Below are 19,856 nucleotides of genomic sequence, written 5' to 3'. Positions count from 1 at the left end.
GGGAATTGAACTGCGATCCTCTGGTTTGCAGGCCTGCGCTCAATCCACTGAACTACACCAGCCAGGGCTCCTCTCTCTTTTTCTTTCTTCCCCTTCGTTACAATTCAGTTTCACAAACTTTTATAAAGGGTCTAGTTGCTGTGCTTAGATGCAGAGCTAAATAAGCCTCTTTTCTTCAAGAAGTTCACAAGGTTATATCAGAGGCAGATAAATAAGTACAATATTTTGTGATAATCACAACAGTATTAACATGCCTTAAAAGACACAAGAGATGAGAGTGATCAGCTCTGAGGGGCTGAAGGATTCGGGAAGATTTTCATCAGTTTGAGCTGAGTTTAAATTGACTTAAAGTGCAACCGTGGAGAAATACCTTGTTTATTTCTCGGGGACAAAATGTATTTGTTATTCCAGCAAGCCTGCAGAATAAACTGTACTCAAGAAAGACGCTTAACTTTTGATGATTAGCTAACGCTCTCAGAATCAAGGCCTGACTTGAACAGAACTGGGAACCAAAAACTGAAACAAAGGGCAAGATTTGCTCAATCTGAACCTTAACCAGTATGTTAAAAAACACAGAAACTAACATTAAGGAATGTCACAACTGCAAGAGATCTTAGAACTCATTTAGTCCATGTTTTTATTATGTAAATAGGAAAAACGAATGTTTAATATTTAAACAGTTATGTGAAGTCATGAAAAACCACTATTGGCAGAGAAAAAGCAGGAGTGCCCACATTCCAGGCTACTCAGTAGTTTTTCTTTCAACCTCTCTAAGATACTGGGTTGGCCAAAAAGTCTGTTTAGTTTTTCCTTAAAATAGAAGATATGTATTTCATTTTCACCAATACGTTACTGATCTGGATATTTTGAGTATGTCGGTTATCTCCTGCATGGTAGAATGTCGATTGTTTCTGATGCCTCAACTCGAGACATTAATCAGCTCCAACCTTTCCACCCGACCATGGAGCAGCGTCATCCACCTGAAACCTCCCGCAGGCACCAATTGACACGTTCCATCCGTCACAGCACATTCTCCGCACACTGCACACATCTTTTTGGTTTTTTTTTGCATTTCAGTTGCATTTTCACATTTCTTGAAATAATAAACCATAATATGCTGAAAGTGTTGCATATTTCTTTCCATTTTTAATATTAAAAAGCTACATAAAAATTCACCAATTTTCATACGTTTTTAAAAAATGCACAGATATGACAGCTGTTACAATGCAATCTAACAAAATTGTTTCCAGTGAAGTTAAAGATAACTAAGTGCTACTACAGCCATTTACAGAAAACAAACAAACAAACTTTTTGGCCCACCCAATATTGTAAGAATTCCTAAATTCTAAACTTGCTTCAATCATAAGATTTTAATTTCGCAACATTTCATTAAATGATTGGCTCAACCATTACCTTATTGTTGAGATTTAGAGTGCTTCCAACTTAATTTTTTTGCTAAATATAATCATATTTGTAGTAATAGTGATCACAAGATTTATGAAACATCGTATATGCCAAGGTCTGTGCTTAGTTCTCCACGAGAATTAGTCCATTGTAACAATTCTGTGAAGTAAGAACTATTATCCCTCTGTAAGGATGATGAAACCAAAGATTAGAGGTTCAAGTGCCCACAGCAAGGAAGATCTAGTCCCTAATCTGACACAATATTCTAACTTGTTTTTTTAGGAAAATGTAAATAGGATTGTTCAAGATTCCAACTGCATGCTGAAATATTAAATAATTGGCTCCAAATTAAGAAATTTGTGAGGTTTTTCTCCATTCCCTTCCGCCTCCTCCATATATTTTTAAAGAAAAAGAGCCTCTAATAAGTATTTAATGGGATTTTTGTGACTTTTTTACTTTAGTAATTATTCTACTATGATAACATGTGTTATGAACCTTTACAGTTGTTTTGTGGTCTACAGAAAATAGTAGGAGCACAGGTCCCAGAAATGAGCATCTCTTTTTAATTAGAGGATCATAAAACCATTGTAATTAAGAGAAATAGAAACAAGAAGTGATGAAAAATCTGAATTTCACAGTACTTGGACATATTCATGTTTACATACTTTCAAGTACCTAAGGGAATGGAACTGAATTACAATAATTAGCAAGCTGACACCCTGCTCCACACTTATTGTTTTAATGAATAGAAAAAGAGGATTTGCAATCAGCACATCATTGGATGGTGTATAAAATATGCGCTTCCAAAGTGCTTAGCAATGGTTGAAATGGTTTCCTTTCTTAAGTAGTTCAAACTTTCGATATGACTTACTACACCTTTTTGAAATAGTATCAGACCGAATCTGAACTCTCAAAAATCTCAGTTAGAGAATTCAGAATTACTAACTGGGACTTAAAGTTCCAGTGATTCTAAAATTATACCACCAATTCCTGTTCATTCACATTAATTTGTGAATGAACATCTAGTAACTAAAACCTATTGACTTGGACACCCTCCCAGTGGGCCGTGAACACTGTAAAAGGTAGAAGCATGAAAAATGAAAATTGTAGCTAAAAGAAGGTAAGCTCCAGGTGTTATAAATGAAATTTTGAAGGCTTAAGAAGTAAAAGAATAAAAGGGCCAAATATGCTTCTTTAGTAATCGAAAACTTCTATGGAGAAAAAACCTTTGCTTTTTCTAGACGGGAGGCCTTCAGCTGATCCCCGCGGCCCTCCATCTCACACTGGAGACCGTCTCGTACAGCCGTTATCTGCGTGTAGTCTTGGCGTCCTCCAGCCCCGGGCAGACGCTGGAGTCTCAGTGGCAGGGGGCACGCTCGCCTTCAGCCAGCAGCATCAGCAGGAGGAGCAGGAGGAGACAGAGAAGCAGCAGCAACAGCAACAGCAACATTGCGCCCCCCGCAGGTGCCTGAAGCGCGGGAGGAAAGCTAGAGGGCTGTGAGGGCAGTGCGGCGACCTGGTGTTGCCACGGCGCCCCTGTGCGCGTCCCTAGCAGCCGCCCGCCCACGTCAAGGTTTGTTTAATAATCGCCTGGGTATTTATGGCCTGGGCTCACGGAGGCCGCGGGGGAGCCAGGAGACCGTGCCGGGCAGCGGATGAAGCGCGGCAGCTGTGGCCCAGGGCACCTCCCCCCGGCTTCCCGAACCCTGCCCGGTCCCACCCGAGGGGGAGGATGGAAACATCGGCCACGCTCTGAGCCCTGCAGAAAGATAACATCCTGCCCGCCTAATCACCCCACGGTTCTTCGGAGGCCACCAACTCGCCCCCTCCACACTTCCATCTCCCACATCCGGGCCGAGCGGAAAAGCGAGCAATGGCGGAAAATCTAAGGAAACTGATCTCCAGCGAATCTTTACGATTGATGCACGACAACCTGGAGCGCTGGCTGAGGGAGTACAACGTGAGTCAGGGTTGGAGACCACTGGGTGCTCGATCTCCCTCTAGTTCCTTGCACAGCCGGAGGCGGGGGTTTGTTAGCCTAGCATCAGGGTGGCTGCTTTGCAAAGCCCACGGGGTTGTGATTTCTAACTGGGACCCAGCCTCCTACCTGGATCACGGGGAAGGAAGGAGGGGCACGTGTCTGCCGGAGTCCTTTCCTCCCCAACACTAGGCGGCGCCGGGGATGCGCAGCCTGCAGAGCGCGGGACTCGGAGTACAGCTGTGGAAAGCGCAATCCCTTCCTGTATTAGTAACCAAGGACGCTGGTGGTCCTAACAACCAGAAAGACCTTCGGTCCACCAAAGACCTTGACCACTTGTGATGGTCAAGTCTGCCTTTCTCCCACTCATTCCTTCCGCCAGCAATCCACCCTCCTGTTGCCATCTCGAATTAGTTTTTACTACAGCCCTCCTCCTGGTTCTCCACGAGTCTCCCACTGTGAGGATATCCAGGGGGTGTGTCAGAATAGAATGTTTATGAAAAACACACCCAGTATTTGTTACCCAGAAGGGAGTGAAACTCAGTGTTGCCGGTTTCTCTGGTCCGCGTGGCTTGTAGGCACAGTTTCAACACCAAGGCCCATTTCAGAAGGCCTGTTGCCCGGACGTTTGTGAGAGGCCAATATTCTGTCCTCACACCCAGAGCACTCTTCAAGACTTTTTAATCTCCCACGCAGGCTCCCCCGCACAGAAGGTAGAACTCCATGCTGAACGTGCTTTGCATTTGGTCTGTCCGTCTTAAATAGGACAGTTCCACTGTTAATAGCAAGTAGAATGGCAAGGCAGACAGAGCTGGGGTCCTGGGAACAGAACCCCCAGGTTCTAGGTCTGGTTTGGCACAGAACTAGCTGAATGACCTGGGGCCATTTACCTAATCTCTCTGGGTCCCTGTACCTCACCTGTTAAATGTGAGAGACCCGACTAGATCATCACAAAGTTCTTTTTTCGAATCTCAGTCTTTTGAGTCTACATCAGCTTTTTTCTAACATCTGACCAGGAAAAATGCAACTGGCTGAGCCCTGAGTCCCTTGGGCTTTCCCATTCACCCTTTAACCAGAGCTTCTGTTGGATGGAAACTCACCAGCTACAGCTTTCTCTATAGCTTTCCTTCTTAGTCTTTAGCGTTTACCCCCTTTGTTGACTTTTAAAGAAACAACACTGACTTTTCCAAGATTACAGGAAATTAAAATTTACCTCCTTATCACAAAAACCTTGGCCCTCCCCTCCATCCCCCCACCTTTAAAATTGCCTACTTGCCACCTAGTCTCAGAAGCTCAAGAGTAACAAATCATAATATGTATATTTACCTTCCTTAAAACGACCTCTTACAAAAAAAAAATTATTGCCCTGTGGCCTAAATAAACTGTGAATGTTAAAAAGTATATTCAGTTTGTCAGAAGACATTTAACATAAATAACTATAATGTTTGGCTGTGCCAAATTAACTGATTGTTTAAGAAACTACCTATGGGATGGGATGGGAGTAATAGACAGAAAACTGTACTTGAAAAATAATTAAATAAATTTAAAAAATTTTTGAAAAAAAAAGAAACTACCTAAGTGTGAAGAAATGTCCAAGTTTACTGTTCTTTCCCCATTAACAACAGTCCCTCCCATCCCCCTTTCCTTCAGCCTAGCTTCTCTCCCTCAATTCCTCCCTATGCCTTCTACCCACCCCACCCCCACATAGCAGAGACATACTTTCAGAAGGCAATGCCTTCCAAATTGTCTGTTTCCTGGGCAACATCACTTCTCTTCAACTCTGGCATCTCTGTTGCATTTGACTGTTGAAATTCTCATTCTTCTAAGGAGTGTCGATAATAATTTGTTTGTCTCCTTGCCTAACCCATTCCCCTCTAGGGGCAGTTCTTCAAGGGCCAGACTTTGGAACTCTTCTCTTTGACCTCCGTTCCTGCTTTGTTGCATGTATGGTTGCTGATGAATCTCACCTATATTCAGGCTCTGTTCTCATCCGGGCTCTCCCGTCTCTGATTGACCATTGGACATTTTCAGTTGTGTTGTCATCTCAAAGTCAGAACAGTCTAAACTCGACCTTAGCCTCTCCCGTGCCCCAAACACTGACCTCTTTCCTAACTTAATCATGTTCATCATGATTATATCCTGATGAATATGATATGATATCCTCATGAATATAATCCATGATTATATTCATCATCATAGCCTTTCCACCAGCATCATCTGTTGGTACCAGTTTCTACGTTCACTGAGACCTGAGTGTTTTTGACCACTTCTGCTGCTACCACCTGTGTCCACCTTTGATCTTTTTTTTTATCTGGATCATTACACAAATAATGACCCAAAGTGATTCTTCTAAAGGCCAACTTACCCCTCTGGCAAAGCCCTCCAGATTTCCTGTCTTACTGGAAATCAGAACTCATGTTTCTGCAAAAGCCATCAAGCTCCTACACAATTGTGCTCCTTTAAACTCTGTGGCCTCGTCTCCTACTCCCATCCTTGCTCAACCCACCCCAGCAATACCAGCCTTCTTGTTCTTTCTAGAACAAAGCTGACCAATAGAACTTTCTGTGATGACAGACGTTCTCTAGCTATACTGTCCAATAAAGTGGTTATTGGAGCAAATTGTAAAAACAATGATAAAACAATGATAGAACATTGTGGACTCATTTTCTTTTAGTTTTGAAAGAGATGGTGGATTATTGCATTACTTGGCCTTTAAAACTTGGATTCCACTGGATGTTCAGGGACAGCTTGGTGTGAACATGTGATTTTCAGAATTGTGTTTCTCCTTTGTGGTTATTGAGAATGTTGGTGAAAGACCATAGAGAGTCCATTATAAACTGAGTCAATTATAAAGAGTTTAATAATTCATTCCATAAGTGGTTGTTGAACTTCTGTTACGTGTAAAGGTTTGGGTTAGACAGTCTAAACCTTTTGCAGTGCACATTTATTAATTTATTCATTCAACGAATATGTTTTTCAGAGCTTATGATGCACCTGTCTGTACTAGGTGCTGGGAATAGAAATGTCAAGTGCATCTTAATGATGAACTTCTAATTGGAGAAGAAAACGAAGGATAGAGGAAGAGCATTTGCAAAAAGGGAGTTGTGGAAAAGCTGGCATATGTGGGGGACCCATGAATTACAGCTCAAGGCAGGGAGTGGGGATGAGATGAGGCTTGGGGTGGGGGGGAAGAGGGTGGAAGGCCTTGGGTGGTATATTAAGGAGTTTGGACTTGATGCTGAGGGCAATGGGGAGAAACTAAAAGCATTGTATAGGGAGGACATGTGTTTGGATTACGTTTTGGAAAGGTCACTGTAACTGCTGCATAACAGGGACACTGGAAATTCTAGGGAGAACAGACAGGGCTGGGAGATGTGTTAGGCAAAAATAGGCTAGAGACTTTTGAATATTTAACATGTGAGTGGGGATGGTAAGACCGATGGGTAATGCTTCCTCTTGCATTACTCTCCCCTTGTGTTATAGAAATATTCACTAACAAGTAAAAGAATATTAAATATCATTACATAAAAAGGAACTCTCAAAGAGATGTCTCCTTTTGCTTTAGAATAAACTTGTGGTTGAACTAGAGGCTGCCTCTCTGCCACAATATGCCTGATTCTTAGTACAAAAGGTCATTGTAGTTGCTATGGTGTCTTCAAACAGACTCCCTGCCTGCCTTTGCCCCTCCCCCTTAGTCAACTTACTTCTACATTCTTGAGGATTCTAGTACATTTATGGAGAACATTTTTCTTCCCTTTAGGACCTTTATTTCTTTACTGGACAGACTATGCTGCAGGGATGAATAAAACCTAAAATATTAGTGAGTCAACATACGAGGTTGGTTTCCATGCCAAGTCAGGTGGCAGCTCTCCCCAGCACTGGCTCGGGTTCAGGGCTTCCATCTGGGGCAGCGGCCCTCATTAGAGGACCTGGAAGGTCTGCAGGGGAAGAGAGAGAGCAAGGAACCTAACACTGCTTTGACATCACACACGTCACTTCCATGCATCGCCCCTTGGCCGGAATTAGTGATGTGGCTCCAGTCCCATTGCAAGGGGGCGTGAGGAACGGAGAGCCCATGAGACAGATGAGTGGTGCTCCCCTTCCCGTCCCACTGACTGATGCTGAAGTCACGGTTATGAAAGATACAGACAAGGGATTAGGGCAGATTATTCATTTTTAACAGAGGGGCTATCAACTTTTTAATTTGCCCTTTCTTATTTTCATCTTGGACAGATTTGCTAATGTAAAGATAATTGTTTAATATTTAAGAAGAATAAATGATAGGAGACATGCAATGGGAATATTTACTAGGGGTCATGACACCAAAACCCAGTGGAGAAGCCTACATAGAAAAGCTTTTGTTAAATTGTCAGGGTACGTATAAGCCCACTTTATCTTATAGCTAAAATTCAGAAAATTTTCTTTCTCATGGTGTATTTTTTTAAAGATTTTATTTATCTTTAGAGGGGAAGGGAAGGAGAGAGGGAGAGAAATATCAATGTATGGTTGTCTCTCATGTGTCCCTTGCTGGGTACTGGCCTGCAACCCAGGCATGTGCCGTGACTGGGAATCGAACCGAGATACTCTGGTTCGAAATCCCGCGTTCAATCCACTGAGCTACATCATTCAGGATATTTTGGCTTTAAAACGTTGCTATGGCGATAGTGGCAGGGTGCAAAGCCAGTCATGATGTGAAGAGCTGCTTTGAGAACAGAGGCGCTTGGACGGCTGTGGTAGGGGAGCCGGTGGAGCCTGTTATAACCAGCGTAGAGAGAGCCCTCAGAAGCGTTCAAAGCACTCGGCATGCCTTATTGCCTTTAAACTTTATAGGAACCTATGAAATGGCAGGTTTTATTTTCCACATTTTACAGATGAGGAAACCAAACCTTAGGAGGGCAGCTTGCCTGCCCAAAGTCGCTCCCATAGAAAGGGTGGAACTTGGATTTGAAACTAGGTCTTCTGCTTGCCAAGTCCATTGCCTTCTTTCCTGCAGAGGAAGGGAAGGTGTAAGGACATTCCATTTCCTGCCACCCCACCGCGCCCCAGTGTATGCACCCTGGACACTGGGACACAGCGAAGGTGGGTGTTAGGGCTTCTGTGTGAATTTCCATGACCAGCAGCAGGCATTCGCTGCAGAGCGCGGCCCCCCCAGCCTCCATCCCACTCGCTGATGGTGGTCTCTTTTCCTTGCTCTTCCATGAATTCCCTAATTGGCATTTGGAAACAGTATTCTTGTTGTATGTAAAAATAACTTTTTAAAAAAGTATATTTTAAACATAAAAATGTCAAATGAACCATGTAATGTAAAAACATTCATATTTTAAAGGAATGTACTATTTAATTCTTATATACAAAGCATATTTTGTTGTGTGGGACTGAAGTTTCTTAACGTGGAAATAACATATTTTGTACTGAAATTGATGGATTTAAACCAAGGTTCGCAAATTGATCACAAATATTTAGCGACAAATTGGGTTAATTTAGTGGTGAAAAATCTTCTCCCTCTTTCTCAGGTTGTGGAGGAGATTCAAGGTTAGGAGCAGAACCACAGGTAGGCGAGAACCACTGGTAGAGAGGCGTGGATGACCAGGCTCTCGTGGCGGGAAATGTTAATAAGGCCAACGCTGCTCGGGAGGAAGGGAAAGGCACTGAAGGAGGGGAGGTCACGGCATTACCTCAGGTAATGCCGGGGCACACGGGGCTTGTGTGTGGCAGAGCAGGACGGTGACGGGTGGCGAGAGTCACTGGAGGGAAGTCGGGCTGGATGAGCTGTGTGGAGCCCTTTTAGGAAGGACCTTGGAAATGGGGCAACACTTAGGCTCAGGTCTTCTGTTTGGGTCCGAGAGTGGAGACACTGAAGCAATGGGAACAGAGCTCCTGTCCTGTGGCTCGCCTCCCCCGTACCCGGAAACTTCTCCAAAGCATAACCCATCCTTCCATCCTCAATGCCTTCGCTTCTTCAACTGCTGTTGTTCCTCCACCTGGAAGGTATATTGGGACACCCTCCTCCTTCCCTCTGCTAGCATGGCTCTCATCGCAATCACCAGAAGCCACCTGGTAGTCAGATCCAATCTCTTTTTTCCTAGCCCTTCTCTCGATTTCTCTGTAGTAATAGACGCATCTTACCAAATCTTATGCCTGTAGCTGCTTCCTGGAAGCTGGTGACTCTCAACTCTATCTCCAGTGTGGGCCTTTCTCCAGGGCTCCTGCCCCACCTGTCTTTCAGACAGCTGCGTGTGGAAGCTGCACATCCTACAACCTAATGCAAAGCACGCGGGACCAGGGATCCCCTCCCCCATCTCTCTGGCTGTCTCTACTGGTGGCCTCTGGTTGGGCAAGGGCATCACAATCTCTGCCTGTGGCCCAAGTTAGAAACCTCAGCCCTTCCCTCTCTGCCTTGCCTCACAGATGAGTTCATCAACCCCTGAGGACTCTCTCGCTTTCCCCTTCTAATGCAGTTGCTCTTATTCAAGTTCCCATCAGTTTTTAAATATGTGGGAAAGCCAGATTCCTGGGTATGTCTAGGACAGATCTCAGGCGACCTTGGTTGCAAAAATAGCTTCATGCTATCCAGAGAATTCTGCCCCTAACAGGACTCACAGTATTTTTGCAGTCATCATGGTTACAAGAGGAGGTGAGCAGCTCTTCTCTGGGGGTTTTCTTTTTGATAATAGTGCTGATAGTTATATTCCTGGACATTCTACTCCTCTCTCTTACTTCTGGCTTTCCTATTTGCGTGACGCCATGAGGTAGTCTGAAGGTTACTTGTTCAAATTCCACGCCTATGACATGGCGTATGCCTTTTGAGTTCCCTGCCTTCTTCTGTGCCCACCTCCCATCCCATGTTGATACAACTGGTGGAAGAATTGTTTTTGTGTCTCCTCATTGCCCAGACCAGTGATTCTCAACATGCAGCAAAGCACTACTCCCTAGGGCAGAGTTTTTTAAAACTCACCCACAGAAACCAATGCTTCTACTTCACAACCTTTATGCACATATAAGTGAAGCAAAGGTTTCACAAATCTTATCTTTAGAAGTTGTGAGATACTCTGTTTTCTCTCAGTTTTTCTTAGGTAGGGGGACTGGTTGAGACTTTTCAATTGCTCTCACTTCACACTAATACTGTGGTTCTAATGTTGTTTGCACAGAAAAATCATCTAGAAAGCTTATAAAAAATGTCAATGCCCAGGCCCCACTCAGGAGCAATTAGAATTTCTTGGAGTAGGAGCCCACAGAGTTCCTCGGGTGAAGGCTTTGCTGAATCTTGTGGCTTCTTACCACTTCCTTCTTTGAGCCTCACCGAAATCTGGTCCTACCTTTTTTATGGCAAGTAGTGCCTGGTTTTGCATTTATTGACATGTTTATCTTACAAATTTCTTGAGGGCAAGAGACTATTTCCTTCATTACTGAGTCCTGGGCATCCTGGGGGCACACAGTGGCCCCGCCCCTAAAGACTTGTTCTGAGCATAAATGCACGAGCCAAGCAGAGAATCAACCATCTCCTTCTTTGCCTTCCCGATTCTCCTTTTGTCTTCCTTCCTGGATGTCCTTGTTCCTTATTGCTCTTGTTTTGTTTTTCATTCACTGGCCCTTCTTCCTTAGCCTACTTCTCAACCAGCAAAGTTGCCCTCAGCCCTCTCCCCACTCTGTGCTCTGCCTGGTGATCTCGTCTATGCCTGTGGCTTCCACTCCCTGGAACCTGCTGACAGCTTCCAAAACCGCGCCTCCAACCCCACCTCTCCTCCTCCATCCAGACTAATCGTCCAGCTGTTTTGGGTAAAGCATTGCGGTTGAGACCGCCGCTCCAGTGTCAGAGGCTGCAAGAATGGGTTTAAGTTCCAGCTCAAACATCGTCTCTTCCAAATTGGAGATCTATTGTCCTCATTAATGAATTTGGGGTGATGGATGGTATCCAATTTGTAGGGTTGTTTTGAGGATTCAGTGAAACAGTGTATCTAAAGCTGTTAGCATAGTGCCTGGCTGCCATAGAGTTGCCCGATGATTGCTAGACAGTATGACTGGAGATGATCATCTGAAGGTCCTGCAGATCCCCAAAACTGTTCCCCAAGCCACATCATCCCTCTTATACCTCTTACCTGCTTCTAAACCTCCTGGCCTCCTCCTCAGGTAATGCTTGCATCGGTGGGAGCTTGGTAGACACAGATATGATGTGGGGCTGGGAAGGACCTGCAAGGGACCCTTGGCATCTCCACAGCCCTCAGCCTCTCTCAGCCAGGTGGTTAAAGCTGCCTACCTTCCTGTCAGGCAGGCTATCCAACCTGAACTCTGTCAGGTCTGCTTCTGCCGGATTGAACTTTGTAAGATGCAAAGCAAGTCTGGCCATGTCATGCCCCTTCGCTGGCCCTGTCGAATCCACATGGTCCAGAGGCCACGTGACAAATACTGTCTTTCATTATCTGGTCCCTGGACCCTGTACTCTCCCTTCAATATAAGAAACACCTTATTGTTTCTTGCCTGTTACCTGCTGTTCCTCCTCCCAAAATATCCTAACTTCTTATCCCTCACCTGTCATGACTGATTTTTGTCCCTTTGGTGGCTCAATGTGCACCTAGAACCCTTCATAAACTCTCAGGTAATCTTTTGACCCCTGCATGTTTCCCATTCTCCATCCCACTTCCTCGGCTGGCGAGATCCTTGACACCAGGCAACTTTTATTATTTTTATTTTTTAAAAATGTGACTCTGTGTCGTGAGCTGCCAGTCCAAGTCCTTGCATATAGTAGGAACTCAGTGATTTATGAATGAAGAAACTGGAGAGTCTGTGCTTTGGAACTCGGAGACAGTACAATCAGTTCATGTCTTTATTTATCCTGTGGGAGTGCGTGATCAGTAACGTGACCCTACTGAACCTCGAGGGTCTTGCACAATGCTTTGTGTTAGAGGCTGCAGCGTGTTGTGACATGTCTTGGGATCAGGAATGATCTAACAGTATATTCTCTTCTGTTATTTACGTTGTGCACTCAAACATTTGACAAACATTCCTTTGGGTGCTTACTTTGTACTGGGCGCTTGGGTAACGCATAGGAAAATATAGGAATAATAGCACAAAATCCTTCTAATTATTATGCACTTCCTCTATTCTGCACCTAGGTTAGCTCGTGAGATCAACGTCCTCCTAAATAGAGCAGAGGCTCATATGAGAAATTTCTTTTCTCAGGGAATGCAGCTAATAAGTGAAGAACCGGATTTGAACCAATGTCTGCCTTATTTCTAAACTGATTCCCCCTTTAAATACTGAATGCCACCTCTTAGGTACAAATTATTGAATTTGTCTGAGGTGGTGAATATGCGTTATTCTGATTTAATTCTGCTAACACTCTGCACGGCATTTTCTACCCTTGTTTCTGGAGAGGATACGGGCTCAGAGAGGTAACCTGTGTGGCATCACACAGAACTTGTGACAAGTGGTACAGCTGAGACACTCCTTCAAATCTGCTCGACTCCCATGCCCATTCTGTGTCCACTTAGCACATGGCATGGTCTAGCCAGGGGGCAGAAGGCTGTAAGGGGAACTGAAGGTCAGTGTTATGAATGTAGGAGCAAAACAGCAAGGGCGAGGAGCTGCCGGTTCAGCAAGACAGGAGTGGAGATAGCTGTTTAAGTTGTGTGCTCCAAATTATGTTAAGTCACTCACTCATTTGTTCGTTCATCCATCAACTATTTTGGGGCACCTCAATTAGCTATGTGTACTAGTGCCAGCTGATACAGAGAAAGGCAAAATCATTACCCCCCCCCCCCCAAAACCCACATCATCTTAGGAGAAAGGGATAGGGGATAAGACAGAGAAACAAATGGCCAACATAAATAAGTGCTATAAAGAGCTCATCACCGGGTATGGTTTACCGGGCACGGAAAGTAAACCGGTAGTTCTCCCTAGGTTATGACAAGTCCATTGCATCCAACTTCTTGCCAGGCCTGCAAGGCCCCCCCAACTTCCGACTTTGGTTCTCAAGGTTGTCAAATTCCTGTCTGCCATAGGGCTTTCATCCCTGCTGTTCCCACAGCCCGACATGCTCCTTCTCTAGCCTCTGCACTCAGGACAGCTCAGCGACTCCTCCTCAGAGAGGCCTTCCCTGCCGCCTCCCCACTCACTCTTTGCCATGTCATCTGGTCCTCCCTCTACTCCCAGCACTAATCACCATCTGAGGGTCAGTACAGTTTAGTGGTTCAAAGCATGGGGTCTGGAACTAGCACACTTGGGTTCTGACATTTTATTAGCTAAGTAACCTTGGGCAAGTTATTTAACCTTTATGCATCTCATTTTCCTCATCTGAAGATGGGGACAGTAGTAACGGTACTCCTATCTTAGAGTGTACTATTGTGGGGATTAATGGAGTTTGTATACATAAGGCATGAATAGTGCCTGGCACTTAGCGGGTATGTAAGAAATCCAAATGAGTGAATCATCTCATATTCACTCATCCATCCAGGATGAATTGTGTTTGCATATATAGAGACCCTAGAATGCAGGGCTAGAAATACAGTAGTGGGTGACCAGAGCAGGCGCTGCGTCTGTCCACAGGGAGCTCACTGCCTGTTGGAAGCACTTCTCTTGCTGACACAGGTATGCGTTTTTGTTGTAAACTTTTGCTTAGAGGTCATCTAAACTCTTCCTATTCATTTTATCTTTCTAGTTTCTATCCTCCTTGTAACCCACTTCCTGTCTTGGGATTCATCGTGCTCACTGCACTTATTATGGCTTCATATGACACATCAGTCTGTGCATTTTTGTACCCACATGCTTTGTCGATTGCTCAGGGTTGGGTCCCTTCCTGTACTGTAAGACTCACTTAGAGGTTTAGCTAATGAGGAAACAGTAGAAGCTCACCAAGGGGATGACAAAACCAGGAAAGTAACTAAAGGACCTACTACCGCTTGGCTTCTTCATATTCTGCTCTTATTGCTTAGAATGTTCCACAGCCACTCGAACCACCCCTTTCCCCAAGTCTGCCTAATTTCTTCTCACTTAGATTTCACTTCCTCTCGGCAGGAGGTCTTCCCTGACTTTCCACGACAGAGGTCTTGAGTAGACCTCTGCTCACCACTTGCTGGTAAGACTTGCTGTTTCACTGCAGGGTAACTGTCTACTCTGCTGTCTCCCCCACATGTCTACGTATGACCTGGGCCATCTTTTTTTGTCTCATTCTCCATTGTATCCTCAACCCAGCAACACCTTTTCACTGTTAACAGGTAGTATTCTTTATATAAATATTGAATGTAGGTAGAGGTCAAAAACCAATAAAGCAGGTAAATTAGGAAGCAATGATTTTTACTGTATTACAAAGGGTCTATTCACTTTAGAAAAGAACTGTTTTTTCAGGATTCCATTGAATAGGGAGTCAGGGCTATTGCTATTAAAATGATGCCCCAACCACAATGGCTTAACACCCACAAATAAACTTTCTCAATTATGTAACCTTCATTGTAAGTGTTCAATGAGCTGCCTCTCAAACCTTGTGGCTCCACCATCCCTATGCCATTGGGGTCTTCTGCCATTGGCTGGCAGATGGGGAAAGGAAGAAAAGAGAGTCCCACAAGAGGGTTTCTTCTGGCCACCCCCAAAAGTGGCACACATTATTTCCCATCACATGGACCCAAGCTCTGTCACATGGCCCTACGAACTGCTAGGGAAGCTGGAGAAACATTCTAGCTGTGTGTCCAGGAGGAAAGGGACCTGCTTTGGTGGATGCACAGCAGCGTCTGCCCTGGGAGCCCACAGAGGGTGTAAAGCGAGGCCCTTGTCTACCTGCAGCGGGAGTGAAGAACTGAACTGATGTTGACCGTTTTGGCTTTGCAGACAAACTCGTGTGATCAAAACCTAAGTCTTTGCCTCGAATTCATTGAGCAAGTTGCCAGGGTACAGGGACAACTCTTCGGAATCCTCACTATAACAGCTCAAGAAGGTGAGAATAACCTGTGGGCCCCCACCCTTTCATAAAGTCTTTCCTTTGTGCTCTCTGACTGAGTTGGTGTGGTAGGATTTCACTCGCTGACCTGACTCGTGGGTTATTTTAGGAGGACATTATGATGGTGTGCAAGTAATCAAATCGCGCCTTTTGCCGTGGCTGGAGGCCTCCTTTACTGCTGCTTCCATGGGAAAACCTGTTGACAGCAAGGTCCCTTCTCTGCAGGTATGGATGCTAAAGGTTCCCCTTGACTTTCAGCACCTTGAGCAGGCTCTGGGAACTCAAACATAGGTTTTAACCTAGAGAGGGGCTCAACTCTACTTTAGGAAATTGGGACACAGGTATAAAAGGTGAGTTTCTGTTTACATTAGCATGGGGCATATTGGATTGAGTTTTCTCTTTAAAAAGACCTGGATTAAAATACCAGGTTTGCTTACTTTTTAGTGGTGTGACCAGGCCAGTCAGTAAGCCTCGGCTTCCTCAGCTGTGAAAAGGGCCTGGTGATGATCACGGTGTGGTGCATTGCTTGGCCCACTAGGCATTAAATAGTAACTTTCAAAAGACAAAAATAGTCACCCAGACACTTAGGGTACCACAGGGGCTCAGGAGAGAAAGATTATTAGATAGGAAGAGCTCAGTATTCTGAAAGAGTGAAATGAAATTAATTGGAAAATTCAAGATAAGAAGAAAGCTCAATTCCGGTTGACTGGGAAAGGGCATCATAATTCCGGGTGGCTGATCTGGGTGGCTCCCATGGACAGGGTCAGTGTTTTAACAGCTGTAGGTCAGATGGGAGAACATACACCTTGCTTAAGGCATTGGCATTATAGTATGCAAGGTCATTAGTGACCTTGGTTTTAAATGTCTATATGGATCTCCATAAATTTCTTTCTAAAATGGAGGCATGTTGAACAGGCTATTCTGAGTAATGGGGCCTTATGAGGTAATGGCTGAAGGGTTTCTGTTAGGGATCACCGGACAGAATTCTTGTCCCTCTTCTATGGTTCTGGGTAGGTTGTCTAACCTTTTATGTCTTAGTGTCTTTGTGTGCTAAATGGGGGGCAGTGTTTTTGCTGGCCTAATAGGGTCATTGGGAGAGTTAAATGTGATAAGCATGAGAGGCAACTTACATGTCCTAAGTTTTCTGTAAACATCAGTTGTCTTTAAGTAATTTTTTCTTCTGGGGATTTTTGTATGCTTCTTAGATTTTTACCTACTATGCATGTTATTCAGAGTACAGAGATATAGGATGATATTTAAATGTCTTTTTTAAAAATTGAGGTATAATTTACCTTCAGCAATTTTGACAAATGCTTATTATATCCATGTAACTCACACCCCTATTAAGATAGAAAAGATTTCCCCCACTCTGGGGCATTCCTGTGCCACTCCTCGGGCACGTCCCTGTGCCCCCAGGGCAGCTCCCTTCTGATTTTTTCATTCCAGACCACTTTTGTCTGCATGAGGGCTTCCTGCAAATGGACCCACACATTATGTACTCTTTATTTTGTGCTTGGCTTCCTCTGCGTGGCATCATACTTGCGCGGTCTGGCCACGCGGTTTGACATGCTCAGACTATCTTTTGGCCTGCGTATCTTCCCAGGACACGTTTGATAAGGAGAGACAGAAGGAGTCTAGTGCTCTGGACCAGGACTTGCAGCAGTTAAACTCGGAGCTGAGTGCAACTCGCAGTCAACTCAACCAGGTTCAAGACGAGTAAGAGGAATGCAAGTTATCTTTTTCCAAAAAGAGTTTGTTTTTTATTTTAGTTTTTAAGTTTGAAAGGACAATCATGTATAATTATTTGCTAATAATAAATATGGTGTGTGTGTGTGTGTGTGTGTGTGTATGTGTGTGTGTGGTTGGTGTCTGTGAATCTGGGGCCAGGGTTTCCCTAGTTGGTTACGACCCCTATGGCCCAGGTTCTCTTGGCTCCATTCCTGGAGCTCCTTCCTTTCCATAGGCCCATTATTAGCCCACACTTATAAACAGAGGAAGATTGTTCCATGAAAAATCTACTTTTTAGGGAGAAGAATAAGAAAAGATGCAGAGGGAATGGGTTAGGGAGGGCAAATAGAAAACTTAAGGGAGGAAGCGAGATGAAGCAGGCTGCATCTGCTTGTCAGCTGCCCTCATTTGGGGGGTGAGACTGAGAGAGCAGATGCTTTAAATGATGAACAATTCAAGAGTCTGGGATAACTATTAGATATAAAAATGTATTTTTAAAAAGTTAAGCAGTGCCAGGCGGCAACAGATACCAGAGTCATGCTGTGCACGAAACCAGGGTAGCAAGCTGAAGGAATCATCGCAAAGGAAATGGCTAACTTGGGGTTGTACTTGAGGACGGGAGGCATATATGCGTGAAACTGCATTTGATGCGTCTAACAAAACGCCATCAATCAATAAGGCGTTTCCTCCTCCCACGGCGTCAATCCACTGTGGCCAACCTCTCTACTGATTTCATTTTGCCTGATCAGAAAATACAGATTTCTTTCTCAAATTGCATACAACACATAAGAGTATAGAAGTGCAAGTCACCCGTTATCTCATCACTGTTAATATGTTGGTTTGGGTCTATTTTACTCCAGACCTTTTTCTTTGTGTGTGCTCTGTGCACTCCTCCACGTGCCCCCATTCACTATTCTAATTGGAACTTTCATCCGTGAGCAGTTTTATAGCTGCAACCATCAAAGTTGGCAAATGTAAGGTGCAAAAAGCATAATGTCTCTGAATTTCTGCAACCTATTTCAACTAACATCAGGTGATTTGGAGTGGGGTGAGGAAAATCCTTAGGTTTGCTCCTTCTTTTCTGGTTTATTGTAGTTCCTTCTGTGTAAATACCCAGTTAATTGCATGTCCAGACTTGCATCAGGGGCCCTGTGTGCCCTCTCCAGGGGTCTCGTTGCCCTCTTCTTTCCTTAGACTAATATCTAGGGGCAGAGGGGTGCTCGCCTGCTATCCTGGTGCTAGGGGAGAGGGGCTTTGGTCTTGTGCTGCCTGCTGGGTTCTTGCACAAAACAGTTCCAACGGGGCACTGGTGTCTTGTGCTGATGGGTGCCGCACTGTGGCTTGTGTGGTTAGGTCTCTGGGGCGTTGACTGGCCGCTGCCACTGCTGACTAGGTGCCTCCATTTGCCTCTTGCTGCTTTGAGATTTTGCTGGTTCTCTCTTTTGCCTGCCCTAATAGGGGGCAGGAATTCCCATCTCCTTCTCTTGTCAGTGCTGAATGGCTCAGGTCTGCCCAGGATTGACAAACTCTAGACTGGGGAAGTCTGTTCAATTTTATGCCTGGACTCTGGTTAGGAATCTCATCTTTCTGCGTTTCCTATATCCTAATCAATTAGACTATCCAGTTGAATCTGCTTTCTAAGCATCTCCCACACTTGTCCCTTTTTTTTTCTATTTTACTGCCCTGGTTTAAACTTCTGATACCTGTTGCCTCAACTCATTGCCTTCCAACTGGTTTCCCTGTTTCCATTCTTGCCTACTACAAGCCATTTCTCACATAGAAAATCTAGATATATTTTTATTTTATTATGTCATCACCCCGCTTGAATGCTGTGAGTAGCCTTCCCGGGGCTCCGCAGCCCTGCATGATCTGACCTTGCCTCTCAGGTCAGCCTCACGCCAGACTCCCCTCACCTAGTCTGCTGTCTGCTGCTGCTTCACTGCGAGGCCTTTCGGGAAAATGGAAGTGTCCTGCTGGCTGCTTGCATGATTGGCTCCTAATTGTTCTTCAGGCCTCAGCTTAAATGTGACTTTCTCAGAGTCTGTTTGTGACCACTATACATCAAAAGGTCTTTCCTGTTCCTCTCCTTAAATTCTCTTCCACAATTAGGAATAGCACTTCCAATTTGGAGCCTTTGAACAATTGCTTGCAGATTTGTGAGTCGGCAGACGGGAAACTCCCGAGGGTTACATACTATCTTGTATTGATGTTTTCACACCGCTGTGTCTTCAGCACCCAGCGTCATGCCTGGTGCACAGTAAGCTTTCAGTAATTTGCTTATGAATGAATAAATCCATAACACAAAATTTGAGTAAATATTCATCTGCTTAAAACAATTCTTGGCACATGAATGTGCCTCCTCTTCTTCCTTCTGTATGTCATCCAAGGGCACCACATTAGCATGTGTGTTTGCTTATATGTATATGTGTTCACACATATATGCCATGGTTTGAAAGGAAAAACCTACTTTATTCCTGTTTTCTACTCTTTCACTTCTTAGCCCATTTTGTTCATTTAATTTTTCTCCAGTTGTCTCTCTCTCAAGTGTTCATTTTTCCACATATACTTTTAAAAACCTAGAACACATCCACATTTGAATTAGATGACAGCAATTTTCTTTCAACTTGCATCCGGCCTGTTGTGAAGTTATTGCTTCTATGGCTTTGTTTTAGACTTTAGACCTTTTGTTTACTCTGTTTTGGGTGTTTAAAAATATATCTACTCGGTGACAGGCACTCTTTTAGGTGCCGGGGATAAACAGGTACATAAAATAGAGTTTTCGTCCTCGGGCGGCACACAGTGTGTCTGTGGTGAGACTGC

The 19,856-nt window shown here is 44.4% G+C and overlaps 1 protein-coding gene across 4 annotated transcripts in view; it reads left to right on the top strand.

Annotated features, from left to right (window-relative positions):
• Positions 1-2,841: 2,841 nt before the first annotated feature.
• Positions 2,842-19,856, top strand: part of SPATA18 (spermatogenesis associated 18) — a 36,482-nt gene continuing 19,467 nt past the window's right edge. The window contains exons 1-5 of one of the 4 annotated variants that reach the window (XM_037034160.1): positions 3,280-3,364; positions 14,393-14,453; positions 15,200-15,305; positions 15,418-15,533; positions 16,912-17,024. In XM_037034160.1, coding sequence (XP_036890055.1) covers positions 15,495-15,533; positions 16,912-17,024 — 152 coding nt within the window. In that variant the 5' untranslated portion in view covers positions 3,280-3,364; positions 14,393-14,453; positions 15,200-15,305; positions 15,418-15,494. Of the gene's footprint in view, positions 3,365-14,392; positions 14,454-15,199; positions 15,306-15,417; positions 15,534-16,911; positions 17,025-19,856 lie in introns of all 4 variants that reach the window. The other 3 variants (XR_005064755.1, XM_037034159.1, XM_037034158.1) reach the window with 3 other exon arrangements.

The sequence above is a fragment of the Sturnira hondurensis genome, unplaced genomic scaffold (genome assembly GCF_014824575.4).
Source record: "Sturnira hondurensis isolate 20B ecotype Veracruz unplaced genomic scaffold, ASM1482457v3 Scaffold0022017, whole genome shotgun sequence".
Taxonomy (NCBI): Eukaryota; Metazoa; Chordata; class Mammalia; order Chiroptera; family Phyllostomidae; genus Sturnira; species Sturnira hondurensis.
Note: the sequence above shows the minus strand (reverse complement) of the source record. Positions and strands in the feature narration are given on the sequence as shown.